The sequence below is a fragment of the Simochromis diagramma genome, unplaced genomic scaffold, assembly GCF_900408965.1.
Source record: "Simochromis diagramma unplaced genomic scaffold, fSimDia1.1 OVJJ01000596.1, whole genome shotgun sequence".
Taxonomy (NCBI): Eukaryota; Metazoa; Chordata; class Actinopteri; order Cichliformes; family Cichlidae; genus Simochromis; species Simochromis diagramma.
In genome coordinates, this window is record NW_024387245.1 from 7,661,711 (window position 1) to 7,677,002 (window position 15,292).

The 15,292-nt window shown below is 41.3% G+C and overlaps 1 protein-coding gene across 6 annotated transcripts in view; it reads right to left on the bottom strand.

Moving 5' to 3' along the window:
• The window catches only part of nedd4l (NEDD4 like E3 ubiquitin protein ligase), a 42,592-nt gene that overhangs the window by 24,623 nt on the left and 2,677 nt on the right, over nucleotides 1–15,292 (bottom strand). For 3 of the 6 annotated variants that reach the window (XM_040000835.1, XM_040000834.1, XM_040000833.1), the window contains exons 3-5: nucleotides 11,761–11,842; nucleotides 9,010–9,048; nucleotides 8,249–8,302 (exon numbers count right to left, since the gene is read on the bottom strand). In XM_040000835.1, coding sequence (XP_039856769.1) covers nucleotides 8,249–8,302; nucleotides 9,010–9,048; nucleotides 11,761–11,842 — 175 coding nt within the window. Of the gene's footprint in view, nucleotides 1–3,305; nucleotides 4,735–8,248; nucleotides 8,303–9,009; nucleotides 9,049–11,760; nucleotides 11,843–15,292 lie in introns of those variants that run through there. The other 3 variants (XM_040000832.1, XM_040000831.1, XM_040000829.1) reach the window with 2 other exon arrangements.

Sequence of the window (15,292 nt, forward strand, 5' to 3'; positions counted from 1 at the left end):
CACACACACACACACGAACGAACGTGAAGTCACTCATCCTCGCACGTCCACCCACCTCCACTGAATAACACACTGTAAATGAGCCCTTCTTGGAAAACAGGAGTCACTACTGTGCAAATTACCGCAATGCATGCTTTCAATTTCTAAACCAACCAAACTAAACGATTCACTTACTGTTAACATAACTCATTTAAAGCAGTCCAAAATAAGACTCCTCCAAGTTTGAGATAGCATCAAAAGCAAACTTGACCACAGCATAACCACAACTCTTTTACCACATGATCACATAAACAGCAGTAGCACTGTCACTTCCAGTGTATGATATAAGCAATTGCAATGATATTATCACATGGAAAACAACACCTTCTGCAGGCAAACCTGTTTTGTTGTTGTTTTTTTAAATATCACTAACCATAACAAGCATTTCAGCTCTGACCTTATATACGGAGTTGGATTTAATTACAGAGTCATTAAGAGGTCAGATTTGAGTCTGCAACTGCCTCCCAGGACCAGGTTACACTCTGAGAGTGCGACCAAAGACCAACAGAAGGAAGTACGGGTGGACAAAGAGGGGTGGCTTGAGGTATGAGAGGAAAAAAAAAAAAAAAAAAAAGAAAAAGAGGAAGCTAGCCCAAAAAGAGTTTGAAAACTGAACACGAGTAGGTCACCAAAACAATTGCTTTTCACATGCTTCTAATTTTACTCTGGCAAGTTTGGATGAGAATATAACCATTTCAGAGATTTGTGCTGAAATACCACTGCAACATCTGTGGATTACAAATGATTTTGTGGTTCTCACAGCACCAAAAATGATAAAATGAAATAAAATTAAAAAAATAAAACCCTAAATGTCGCCTGCAGCAACATCTCTCTCTGACCCTGTAATTAAATCCAACAAGCAAAAGCACCCAGACAGCGGCTTTCATGGCCAATGTTTATAGGATATTTTGCTCTTCACTTCAATTCACATGTAATGAACGAGTAAAAACCTAATCTATTATCATTCCTAAACACACTCCAATATTTCAAGACTATAGGAAAGCAGCTAAAGTGCTAAGAACTGGAAATGCTATGAAGCTACAGGAAGATGTGGTGACAGGGTGTTTACGACAAAGGGCAATCTGGAGCAAGTCCAGGCTGGCACTGAGGTGTAAAAAGGCTGTCTCACCTTCTCAACAGTCTCCCTGCTGACACAACTGTATTACAATACCATGCAATTCAGAGAAGTCCACGCTGTCAGAGAAAAGCCCTTCGCAACACAAGTGATTTGAATGCCTCTTACATGCTATCGGACCAAAATAAAAAGTGTGCCCTCACCCCACTCGTCCACAATCTTGCCTCAGGTAAATATAGCCAGCCTACTGGCCTCCAGGAGCTCTCAATGAATGGAAACCGAGGGGTACTAAGGCAGGGCTGTAACGAGGGCATGGCACGGAGGCATAGCCATTTGCAGCTAGTCCATCTGGTGTGCGCACACACAAACACACACACACGTCATCCCAAGCCCAGTTTTAAAAAGGGGCAATCCAACTCCAGGCAATCAGTTGGGGAAGACCCATCATTATGGTCTAATTGGGGACTTCCTCGTTGCTTGAGAAACAGGATGTCATGGAGTCTCACATCACTACCATGAGGGGCGAAGGAAGAGGTTCATTTTTCCCACTAGATCTGAAAACGTTTTCTTTCTTTTTTTTTTATCCAAACCTAGATTGTCTATATCAACACCACCCTTGCCCTTTTCATCATCACCTTTGCTACTGCTAGCGTGCATCTTGGCATCTCCTTTTTCATCACCTGAATAATGTGAAATCACTGGCAGGACTGTGCATCACAGTATCTGCCTGGATGCAGACTAAGCTCAGTCAAACTGAGTGGGAAGAGATATTCTTTAGCCGACTGGTCACAACTTCTACACATACAAGCAAGCAGAAACCGATGAGGTGCAATAAACTCAAGCTGACGATTAAATGCAAAAAACTGCAGTTCCTGGAGTGGCCACTTGAGGCTAGCTCCAAAAGGAAAAAAAAGCATGTTTCTACTTTTACAAATAACCAATCTGGTTTGTGGCGGGGGAATCTTTTGGGTTTTGGGGGGGGGGGGGGGGGGGTTGACTCAGATGAATGAAATCAGTGGTTTGGTCAGATGAACTAAAACATGATATGAGCAAATAGCTTCCTGTTTAGGCGGTCCTTCCTGGAGCTAAACATCTCATGATAAACCTACATCCTGCTTGCTAAATGGTGTAAACCTCAAACAGTCAATGACGGCCCGATCATTTAATTTCAAAATCTACTATATTTAATTTTAGGCTAAAAATTGAGTTTACAACTCTAAAGTGCCATTTAAAAAATAGCTTAAAAGAAACATCTAAAACGTTCTACATCGAAAGTATTTAAAAGTTTAATAAATAAACAGCAATTTGGGTAACTCGATACACTGATTATAGCATTCTAGCACCAGAGTTGGACATATGCATAAGACAGGAGAGCAACACCAAAAGATTTCAGGCTTTGAGGAAACCGACGCTGCTTGTGAAACTTTTTGATCATTGTTTGGGCTGCACTGACATGTTAGTTCTTAATCGCCTGCTGAGCAGCTGCAACGATTCACATCCATACCAGCCAAGAACTGGAGAAGACATGCCGCTTGCCTGCTTTCAAAACCAACAAACACGCTCGAGGTAAACTAAAAATAGACACAGCCAGCTCTTAAAGAGTGCTGACTGCACTTAAGGGTATTATCAAAAACCCCAGTGTCGCATTTCTGTGAAACGGAAGGCAACAAGTGCATGGGAACAAATTATCCATTCATCCATTTCTTGCGCAACTAAACTGGCTGACGTGTGTGAGATTTTAAGTCGTTCTGGTTATGAAGTGAAAGAAAAGCAGCATGTGTGATTTAGATCAGCAAGGTTGTCTGGGATTTTTAGGTCCAGGAAAGTCACCACCCTGTATCAGCACCACACAGATCTCTCCCTGTCTAGCCTATATTCTTAGTGTTAAATAGTACTTAAGCAACCACTGCAAATTAGATGTGTTAGACTGGCTTTTTCATTTGTTATGTCCATGACAGTGCTGGACCTCACCCTTTTGGCTACAAGAGGAACAAGCCAAGTCATATTAAACTAAATGTCACATGCCACCCACTATTTTTGGATTTGTTTACTATTCATTCTAATATCAGTTTCTCTAGGAACATTAGAACAAGTCTATAAATGTTACATAACGCTTTTGTAATTCAACAATTTTTCACCAAACATTTCAGAGGCAGAGTATGCTTCTACTAAACTTTTCCACACTCTTTACCTTGGAATTACTTGTCGTTGCTTCATTGCCAAAGCTCACATCCTGATTTCCACCTCCACCCGGGGTAAAATATATCTTGAAATGTGGCTGCCTTCTGGGATTTTCCCCACTAAAGTTTAAAGTACAACCATCAGGTCTGTTTCTTGCTTCTGTCTCCACATCTGTTTCATTCTCGTCTATAGTCTGACTGTCTGCACCACTTTTCTGATTATTATTTTCCACCAGCAGCCTCTGATGAGACGAGCTTCTATGTAATCGAATTCTAGGGTAGCGCACCCTATGGCAACCTCTTGAGCTGTTGGGTCCAGCATCTGTGCATTGTTCTTGTGATGGATCATCCGGTTGTCTGCCCTGCTTCTGATCCTGGCTCTGATTTTGCTGGAGCTGAAACACTAGCCTCTGCTTTGTGCCATTAACACCAGAGGACTGGTCCAGGCTTTGCTGCTGGACAGACCAGCCGGTACCGCCATAGGGAAGGATTCTGAAATGCTGGACATCAGAGCCGTCAGGAGAATTCCTCTGGATGTAGATGGCACCAACACTGATGCCAGGCTGGCGTCTGTTATACGTACAATGACTGCTGGAACCAATACTAAAGACCCTGCGCTTGGGAAGGTTTGGCTCCGCCAGAGAAGATTGCACACTTAAAGAATCAGGGCTGTAGTATGGAGGAGGCGACTGCCGCGGAAAGTTAGCTTGACTCTGTGGTTCGGTATAGGCAGGCGCAGGTCCTGGAGGAGTATAACAGGGTGGTGGGACATCATCAGCATGACCACTGGAATCTCCATTACTGGATCCATTGGAGCGCTGAAGGGAGATGTGCATGGATGAGCTCCTAGTAGGACGTGGCTCAGTGTAGGCGGCAAGCTGGGGTATGAACATGGAGGAGCTGCGTTTAAGCGAAGGCTCAGAGTGGAAACCAAAAGCCGCTGACGGGACGTGCTCCGTAGCAGAGTCCTGGGAAGGCCTCGATGCTGGACGTGGCTGCACGAGGTGTGCCGTGACCCCATCGTCGTCTCGCTGCTGCACCTCAAAGTCTCCTTCCAGTATGTCCGGGGCTGTGTTACTGTGTCCTGAGCCAAAGTACAAACGCAGACGCTGTGCCATTTTCACCCCACGTCCAAATCTCCCGTTGCCTCTCACTTTCTTACTGAGTGGCTGCTGGTTCTCTCCTCTGGCTCTTGACTCAGTATCCTAACTGTTGCCCACTTCTCCTTTGGCTAGACAACTGATCCTCTTTTCTTCCATTCCCCCCTCCCCACTCCCCACTCCCAGCCTCTTCCGCAACTTTCCTTCCCACACCAAGCTGAACTGAGAAAAGAAGTACTCACACCACAAAAGCAAAACAGCCACTGCAAAACAGCTGACAACTTTACACAACGCACTCAAAGGAGAGGGAGAGTGAGGGCTGATGGCTACGAGGAGGAGGGTGGGGGGGGGGGGGGTGTTTTAAAAAAAAAAAAAAAGGAGAAAAAAAAAAAGAAAAAAGGAGGAGGATCCCTGTATACCAGTCTCTTAGCACCATCAAGCACTAGCGACAGACGGCAGAAATAGCCTGAGCCAAGTGACAGCCAGCATTCCCGACATGATTGGATAAGAGTGGCCGGCACTCCTGGTTTCCGAGGTGACAGTGGATTGCCTGGCAGTCACGTGACTACAAATGGCCCTGCCATCTCCTGTTACGACCCCATACTGCCCTCACGTAGCAAATGAACCCCCCCCCCCACGACCCCACCTACATCCTGCTTGCTTACTCCTATCCATCCTCCCCTCTATTAACATGAACTTTTTCTAACCCCGCCAATTCCCCTGCCTCCACATCTCATTAATGTCCTTTCATCTGGCTTCATGAGTTTTTAAACTATTTTCTTCATAATTTAAACATCATCTGGAATTTGATTTAATTTGCTAAAATTGATATCTCAGTAAGAGTAGCTCAGTTTCCCCAGAGTAGCACTCAATATCAAAACACCACTCACCAAGAGTACACCTATTAAATTAAATCGTAACTCATTCCTTTTTCAATATTGTGGCTCATATTATTTAACAAAAGAAGTTCCCAACGTATTCATCTTAAATACAAGTCATTTCGTCTTTTGACTGTGGATTTCTTTGAATGTAAAAATAAGTTAATAGAAACTTAACTAGAGTGACAAATGGCTGAACTACTGCATGCTCACCTACAGAAACGTTTGTCTATCGTTGACTAAACACTCTTTTTGGATCAAACTGAACTAAATGGCGAGCAGCTTTGGATTTTTAGAAAGGGGTGAAAGTTCAGCAATGTGATCAAAATGGGAAAGCTGGATAAAATTAGAGCATTATTACGAAAAAGAGTGCAGCAATGTTGGCAATGCCAGTCAGCTGTTTATTTGCTCCCACTCAACTCCTTCGGCATTGAACGGTTCCAATCATTCAGTGCTGCCTGCAATCAGCCTATTCTGGAAAAGACATGCTGTGAACTGAAGGAGCAGAAAGAAATGGAAGGGAAAAGGAAAGCATCAATAACTTCTAGATTCTAGATTCACAGCAAGGTTACTTGTTAATTGATCACCAATTGCCATTTGGTGCCAATCATGTCAAAAATTCAACACCAAGTCTGGAGAATATAATTTATCCTGTAATGTCTTGCAGCTTGGAAACAGAAAAAAAAAAAAGAAGCATAAGGAAGTTAGTGCTAAAAATGGATCAAGAAAAAAAAAAAAGTGAGATTGAGAGTAAAGAGCAGAGTATCTGACAGATCACAGAACAGCATGGTCCTCACTCAGAAAAGGCATGTCTACTTGAAACAGAATAAACATGCAATGTCTGCCATACACAGCCAAACATTTGACGCTGCTTTTATAGGTCATTCCTTTTGCATCCAAAAGCAGTCCGAGACACAACTTGGCTGTGATCCTAGCCTGCAATGCTGAATGAAATCATGCACAAATTCTAATGCCTAACTCCAAGTTACAACACAGAAAAAGACGCTTTGTATGCAACATACTGTACATTAATGTAAAAAACGCTCCTACAATTTGATTCACCACAGCATCATCATGTGAAAAAGTGGGAGTTGGACTACTTTGCCCTGAAGCCAGAGTTAGTGGGGGAGTCATCCGCCTCCGTGCACAGAACTGACAAAGCCCCTATCACAACTTGCCATTTCAGAGCTACACGCTTGAAAAGTAACTGCCTTGTTTTAACCGCTTGGACTGGTTCAACCTATGGCTTAGACCACAGTGCGTCACCTTATCTTTTTCAAAAAACAAGTTGCAACCAGCAGCCTGTAGTATTTCAAACGAATGAAAAAAAGAAATAAATATCAAAGGTCTGCATTGTGGACAAGAGGGCATCAAGAAACAATACTGACTGGACAAAGAAGCCAAAAGAAAGACACTGTAATACAGGAAGACTCACGGCTTGGCAGCCAGTTACACTTAGTGATGACACACTGCCTGCAGTGTTAGGCACAGTCAATAAATGTGTGTCTGTGTGAGAAATGTTATGGGGAATGTTCTGTATAAAAGAAACAAAATGCCAATGTGTGGTCCAATGGCAGCGAGCCCAGCTTGCCAAATGACATAACATGCCTGCTTCAAACTGCACTGTGCTGTAGGTCTATTCAGCCGCTTCTTCAAATTCAACCATCAGTGTCATACATAGTTCTCTTATATTTGTACTATGCTCTAGTACAAAACGAAATGCTGACCAGTGGTGGGGGAGCTGCCTTGGCACGCACCAAGAGAAAGACAAAAAGCACCTCTTCGGACATATAAGGAGAGGACCGTGCTTGAGGCTGCCTGTGCTGTGCTCTCGTCTCATCCTCTTATACAGAAAGTGTTCACTGTACTGAAGGAAAATTAGAGCTGCACTTTTTAGAAGGGACGGAGTGCAAATGAGCAAGTTAGACATGTGTTACATGCTTAGATCAATGAAATAGTCATGTCTTTATATGGTTCACCTAGAAATAAAACTAGAGATCGTGTTGTTACAAAAAGACACTCCCCAAACAAATCCCAAATGTTTTAACCTCCCACGATGGTCCTCAGCAACAGCCCTGAATCTGAGAGGCCCCGACAGAATGTGCCTTATCCAGCCAAGATCACCAAAACTATGTTGGGCTGCATCCGCTGTTTGTTTTATACAACATCAAACCCAGGACCCAGAGTTACTGAGAAGACATAGGAAACAAATAACACTGCTAGCAGAGCCTTTTGCTTATTCTACAGAACAATGACTCCACAGTGTCAGCAACCACTTCTCTTATGCACGCCTTCTCTGAAGATACTCCAACCAAGGTGACGTTTAGAGCCAAGAGTGAATTAGTAAATTGATTACAAGACCTATTTGTGATGGTTTTACTCACTGCAAGACTTGACAATGTGCAGACATTTAATTTAGTTGTCAAGGCAACTGAGGGTCTAAAAGGGGTTTTAATTTCACAAGTCAAGGAAACCAGTGTTCTCGTCTGTGGGGGAAATCTGAGAAATTTGACATAAGAGGAATGTAGGAGCTGTTAGTGGATTACAGTCTGAAAGCAGAGTAACGAAACTAGCAGTCAAACAAACTGTACGCTGTTTATAATCTACAAAGCCTAAAGCTGAAATCATGTCATGTTAAACTGGGAAAATGGTTCACATCTCGAAAACTGTTAACACACGAGGGAGGGCAGACAAAGTCAATAAAACGTCTTCTAAGTTATTGAAAATCTCTGCGGTATAATGAAAGCAGAACTGGTTGAGACAAATTTAGCAATATCAGTTTTACAGTCATTATGTTTTATTGGCGTAACTGAGACTAGAGAACAAAATAAAGTGCTACTGGAAAGCAAATTATCACCATAGGACATTAAATGAAAGACAATATATTGTGCAAATATTTCCAAGGAGAACAGATTGCACGAAGCAGATTAAACGACACGAGACAACTAAATAAATCTACAAAAGTGGGAATCTTACCAATCTGTTTTCATCGAACACCTCAAAGAGTAGCCTGTGATTCTGTGGACACACCTGTGGGAGCAACAAAATAAGGAAGATGTTAGAGACGTTGCTTGCTGTTTATGTCAAAGTGTATGTGCATTTGCGGGTAACTGGCTGCTTGCTTTTTGTTTTGTAATAATTTAAAAACTGTGCAGAGTCTTAGAAGGCAGTCAGCTGTCTAATTATCGAAATAGAAGCCTGAGCTGCACTCATTTTACTATAATACACAAAATCTGTTTCCTTGCAAACAATTCTTACACTATCAGGAGTTGAGCAATCAAAGTTGACACAAAGGTACAGCTTATACTCTTAAAAGGCTGTTATCCATATTGCACATTATGACATCATTATGCAACTTAACTACCTAACAACAGGAAATGACCAATTTGTATCATTTATTCACCCATGAAATCTTATAAACTATTCTATCGTTTTAATTTCACAAAATGTTATTGATTTAAAAAACTTGAATTATAGATGCCTAGCAACCACCTAACAAACTGAACTGAACTAAACACCCTCAGTCTAGAGTTATCATATGTATGTCACTATACTTATAACGTCCTGTTTGATTACAGGGGTGGAAGACATGGGTTTCATCGCCATGTTAAACTGCAACCAAAGATTCACAGCTATACAACTCCTGCTCCAAAGTAGAGCAATAACAGGCTGTCAAAGCAAAAATAAATAAAAATAATAATCATCATTCACGAAAGGATTTCAAAATCTGAACTCACTCTAAAGTAGAATTCTTCGTTCCATTTTGGGTTGAGGGTCTGAAACACAGTGTACAGAAGCCACAATGAATAACTGCATTAAAACACAATAAACAGCATCATTAGTTTACACAGAAAAGAGAACAGATGTATGAAAAGCATCCCACTCAGAGTGAGAGAAGAGAGGCCACGTGCAAAATTAGGCTCTATCTGGCATGCCAATGATCCTCTCTTATATTGTTAGAGGAGGTTTGTAGCAAACTTGCTCCTGTGATAAGAATAAGCCTTCAGATTAACAGGCGTGAGGATTTTCACCCACTTTCTGGATGCATCAGCTCAGCAGTTACACCCCCCTCCAATCCACTCTCCTTCTGCCTCACACATTTGATGTTTTTATTAGACTGGGAACTAAGTGACAGTTCTCATTAAAATTCCTTTGGTGACTCAAATGACTTAAACACTCAAATGTCAATGAAACCTGAATTTCACAAGTTACACTGAATAATAAACATTAAATGTTTTACAGCAGCAATAAAATAACATCTGTACTAAAACTACTGAGATACCACAATTACAAATTAACTCTCTGTACTTGGATGAACAATATTAATGAAATGAAATCTCTCACGTTCAGTGAGAGACTGAGATTACCGAAAAGCACCACTGAACGACACAGGAAATCTTTCCTGCCTGTGGCCATCTCCCTGTACAACGCATCCACTTAACACACTGTTTACTGCTACAACTACACATGTTTCTTTTCCAGCTATTTATTTATGAGTGATGTATGTATGTATGTATATATATGTATATATTGTACTATTCTTAGTTAGCGTATTGTCTGTCTTGTCTTAATGTTGGTTTATAATGGAGCACTGTAACAAAAAATAATTTCCCCCAGGGATCAATAAAGTATTCTGATTCTGATTCTGAAATCTGCAGCTCACAAGGCAAAAACAAAAACAAAAATATCCAGAACAGCCCAACCTCAGCTCTTCTGTGCTCAGGGCATCATCTAGATACTGATGTTTGCCTCAGATTGGCTTTTTATTTCTTTGTCATATCCCATTTTTTTCATGTCATCTTGCCACAAGCCAAACTCTTAGCTTCAACAACAAAGATGCCATCAAAGGTGTCCCACTTAAAGACACATGAAGCCCACAGAAGAGCGAAGCACCACTGCTTCTTTTTCTGCTCCACATAGCAGTGCTATTGTCAGCTATTTATATCCTATAAAGAAAACCATGGCCACTGGCAGCATATGTTTGGCTGCATGTAGGCCTGAGCTGCTTGACTCCAACACAGGCTTTCGTTGGCAGCTTCTTATAACCAACTTTACTACCAGGAAGTAAGAAACTGAGTCAAGCTATGCTTTAAAGTTTAACCCCTGCACATTATAAAGTACATCCTCAGAAAAGAATAAAATGGAGTGCAGCAGAACCCAATACATTTCAGATCAAATTTAAACCATGCAGTTCAGAAAATTCAAAAATCTTGGAAATCAATATGCACTTCCACTCAAATTACAGCTTCCTTTGAATTGGAAATGTCTCCTGTCCTGGGTTTACAATAATGGCAAGTAATAGCTCCCCCTGCTGTGAAGAGATTTCCTCCTCAAAAAGAGGCCACGGGGGAAAGAGCTCGACCAGTGTCTCCCTCTATACTGTCCTGAGCAGATAAAGGAAGCACCACCTTTTTGTGACTTTCTGGAGCTTTGCCTTGATTGGTAGGTGTGGGGGTAGGGAGTGTGTGTTGGTATTAAGATGATCTGTGATCCCACACCTGTGACTTTAAAAGGGACTCAATAAGTGCACATTTAAGTGGCTGAAAAGGCCCATCTAAAGTGCAGGTGTGGAAGTAGATTAGTTTGGCAGGAGTGGCCAAGCTAGCCAAGCAATACAAGTAGGTTCATTAGAGGTCATTGGGCTTTCAAGGCTCAGGTGGTCGAGCGAGCTCTCCACTAATATAGGGGCTGGCCATTCGATCCCTCCATGTGCCAAAGCACCAGCAGGCAATACAATGAACTCCAGATTACTTCTTGCATAGCAGTCTGCTGCCATTGGTGACTGAGTGTGTGTGACTAAGGAATAAAGCTACGGCTCTGTTCTCACCTGGAATTAACATGCATCTTGGGTGATCCAATCACAAGGAGAAACCTCCAAGTACAGGTGTGGGAATGCACACGCAGATTTAACTGCTCACACCATATTCAGATATGCCGTGGGCTACACAATGCCATTCGCTTGTTTTAGCAGTGTGTACATAAATTTATCTGGAGCCACATTTAAAGAACGCCTACACAATCGGTGTTCTTCCTACCAGTGGAGAAACACAACGTCCTCCTGCACTAGTACTGGCTAACAGACTTATTCCCAACAACTCTGTTTACAACTGTAAATGTACACGATAAGAAATCTCACCAGCACATTGGAGATATTTCATGCTATCACACTAAACTACTGCCCATTTCCCGTTAGCTTCTGCCATTTATAATAGTTCTCCCATTAGCGACAGGTGCCCTGCTGGTGAGACCGGCTGTAAAATGAACATAGAGCAGCACACTGTTTTGAGTCAAGATTAGACTTTAATTTGACACCCTGAATAATTAAGCAGGTTTGCAAAACTTCTGTAGGCTCCATGTTTATTTGCAGAGTAGCTGTCCACTCGTGACTGCGTCACCCAAGACATAAACAGGACCTCTAAGACAACAAACATCACACTAAACATGCTACAGTTCAACGCTTCAAAGTCACTGTTTACTTATGGACTTACCTTTTTAATCGTTTTTGTTTGGACTAGGGCAAGCTCTCTAGTTTCATCAGCAACATAGAGGGAAAGCTTGACATAAGGATCACTGCAAAACCAAAGCAGAAAAAAAAAAAGTCGGAAGCATATCCAAATTCAAACCATCTGCTCCCAGCAATACATATTTACTAAACAGCACACATCTATAATAAATAGGATACATACATTTCATATTACATTTAATTTCCATATCAAAACAATGATTTCCAAAGTTATAAAAGACCAAAGCAAATTACATATTAGCATATACAAACAAATTACGTTTTTTTTCCTCAATGCAATCAGTTATAGTTCCAGTGTAGACAGTTCACACTTAGAAGAAAAAGAAAATTGCGATTGGTGCGCCTTAGTTAGACACTCCTTCCATTTGAGTATCCTGAGAAATAAAAATCCTGTCTTATTGGTAAAGACTGCTAAAAATAGAAACAGCTAAACGTTTTGAGGAGAGAAGTACAAACAATAAGCACACCATGTGTGACTGCGCTATTTAAAACTCCCCACATGGCTTATTTGAAGGTGCTGACAGGGTAGAAATCTCCAGTGAGCTCTGGTCTGAGCGGCGATCTACTGTTCACTGCGAAGACCAATTAACCTGATGTTAGTCACAGCAGGCAACACCTGGTACCGTGTCACACTTTGCCAAAACCCTTCCCTGGGAGAACTGACTATTTAAAAGGTCTGTGTACATGTGGAGGGGGTGACTTTGCAAAGTTACATAGTCCTACATGAAACTTTCACGTTAAAATTACAACGCAATTAACACATACGATGCTTTTATTTGTGCATTTGTATATCTAAATAGGATATCTTAGAGCATCCTCTGTGTTAACAACTTTTTATTGATCAAGTTAATCAACTAGGTTTACTGAAAGCTAGAGTTTGGAGGTTAAAAAAAAAGAAAAACAAAGAGTACAGCAAGAAAGAAGCTAAGCAACAGCAGGGTTTCTGCACAGACTTTGTTTTTCCTTTGCTCAACCTAATGTAATAAGATTTGTGCTGCAGAGACAGTTTGGTGTGAATTACACTTTTCTGGATTTGCAGGTTCAAATTAGTTTCTCTAGTAGTGTTAGAAGAGAGATGGCTATATTGACATTAGAGATTTATTCAGTGAAAGCAAATGTAATACACTTTAATTGGTACCTCACAGTCCACAATTTATAAAAGCAACTGTAACTTATTAACAGATGCATATTACCTGCATTACAAATGAGTACAAATTACAAATTGCCAACTTGATATCTCATCAATATGTAACCTGGATTCCAATCAAGAGAGCCAAGTCCAGACTTTAAATCATTAAAATATATTCACACACCTTAGCTGTTACCCAACATGATGAAAAGAACTGAAATTAAGTGGTATCAACACAGCTAATATACGTGTTAGCCACCACCAGACACTGTTATCTGTGGTATATAAAGGTGATGTGGAAGATAATGTTAGTAGGGCAATTTAGGCAACTCAATAACTGCCTACTACTACTACAATAACCCTTCCCCTGCTACTTACTCTTCAAACCACTGCAGTCAAGAACGCGACTGCTTCGGCTTCAGGTGCCTTTGGTCAAATTAGCAGTATGCTGAGTTGACACAGGTGAATGGTGCGATTGCCGTTTTGTGTCGCGATGATGATTTGGGGTTTCTGGCACGACCCACATGGCACATTTCAGCACCCTTCACAGAATTTACTGCCACAGCATCCTGTAATAACCTCTTGTGGTCTCAGGAGCTACAATTGTGGCTGCTTAGCAAGAACTGCATTAGTATAAGGTTAAATACAGGATTTTAAACACTTTTTAAATATCAAAATATTAGAGAATGGGTTTTAAATCTATTCAGACATAATCAGTAACCATAGCATTAGGACTGACCTAATCAGCAATTCAATTTCGCAGCTACAGTGCAGTCTTACTTTCATTTGAAGGAAGCAGTTGAGATAAAACAAAAGAATAAGAACGAAATTAGACGGGCAGACAGACGGATATTGAAGGAGTTGCAAACATACCCTAGGCAAAACAGGTGCTGCTAGTTAACCTCTTCAGGAACCCCACAGCTTCTAATTGTGTGTTTGTGTGGTTCTATGATATGTTGCGACTAAACAAAAACAATGAGACCACTGTATCCCAGCTGCACGGAGACTTCTTGTCTCCTTCCTTCTATGAGCAAAAATCCTTCTAAGGGTGAGAGAAAGGCTACTTGTGGTCAACACAAGATTAAAGATACCAAAAGCAGCCGGAATCAAAGCATAGCCCCGTACACTTGTTCTTTGAAGTTACTTCCTTGAGTTTCTCTCATCGCCGCACAAAAACGGTGAAAACAAAACCTCAGAGTGTTTCATTTAATCTGAAACAACAGAATGTAACACACGAGTCACAAAGGAGCACCGACAGGAACACATTTGGAGCAAAAAGAAGAAAAGAACAGGCTGGAACTGTTTGAGCATCTTATGAGGTGACAGACTGCCAAGTCAGCACTGTCTCCTGTGGTAGCTAGCCACACATCAAGACCTCATTCAGTGCACTGCATTACAGTTCAGCTTTCTCCTGAGCCAGGCTGAGCTGTCCTGCCAGCAGGGCATCAGGATGCTAACACATGCACTCTGGCATGCGAGTAGCACTCACACAGTGCTACACATGCCAAGCTCTTCCTCAAACAATGTCTGCATTCTTACAGTTCAGATACATTACTGTGATCAACAGTAGGCACAGAGCTCAAATTCAAAAGAGGCTTCCAGTGCTCCTGTGGTGATTTCAGACAGATATACAGTTTAATATAGTTAAATATTTCTTTACAGCCTCATGCAACATGTTACTTTAAAGAATGATGATAAGCAATCTTCAGTGAGTCTGTCCTGTGAAGTCTTGCTACATGTTTTGCATTGCAATCACATTTGCAAACCTACTCAGGCGTTCAATAACATGTAGCTAAAAGACCTATAACAGCAAAAAGCTGTCACATGTTAAGATTTAGATCTCTTCAGCTGAAGTGCTGTGCCATTTAAGTGACTTACTGGTCATTGCTATTTCTAATGGAAGTTTCCGCTTCAGCATAATAAATATTCCATGTTTAGTTTGACACTAGAAAGCTAGTTTCAAATTAAGAAGAAAGTCTCTGATTGGCACATGGAAAAATACAACAACAGCCAGCAGGATGGCAGAGGTGGTGTTGATAGAAGTGACAGCGAGTCATTCAGCATATTATTAGAGCAAAAGCAAAGCTGTGGGTAATTAAAATTCAAGGAGCAGAAGTTACACTGCTTAACAAAAAAAAATTACAATAACTAAAGTTATTATGTAACATCATGTAAAAACTGTATTAACAGTCTGTTGCACTTCACAGACTCACACATGGGAGGGGGATATTGATGGACATAACGCTTCAGAGATCATCAAAAGTTTAACCACACTGTGTTCCCACATGTGGGAAGGTATGTGGCATGTATAAGAATTAGTCAAGCTCTTTTATCTGGAAGAAGGGTAACAGAGGTGGGTTATGAGTAG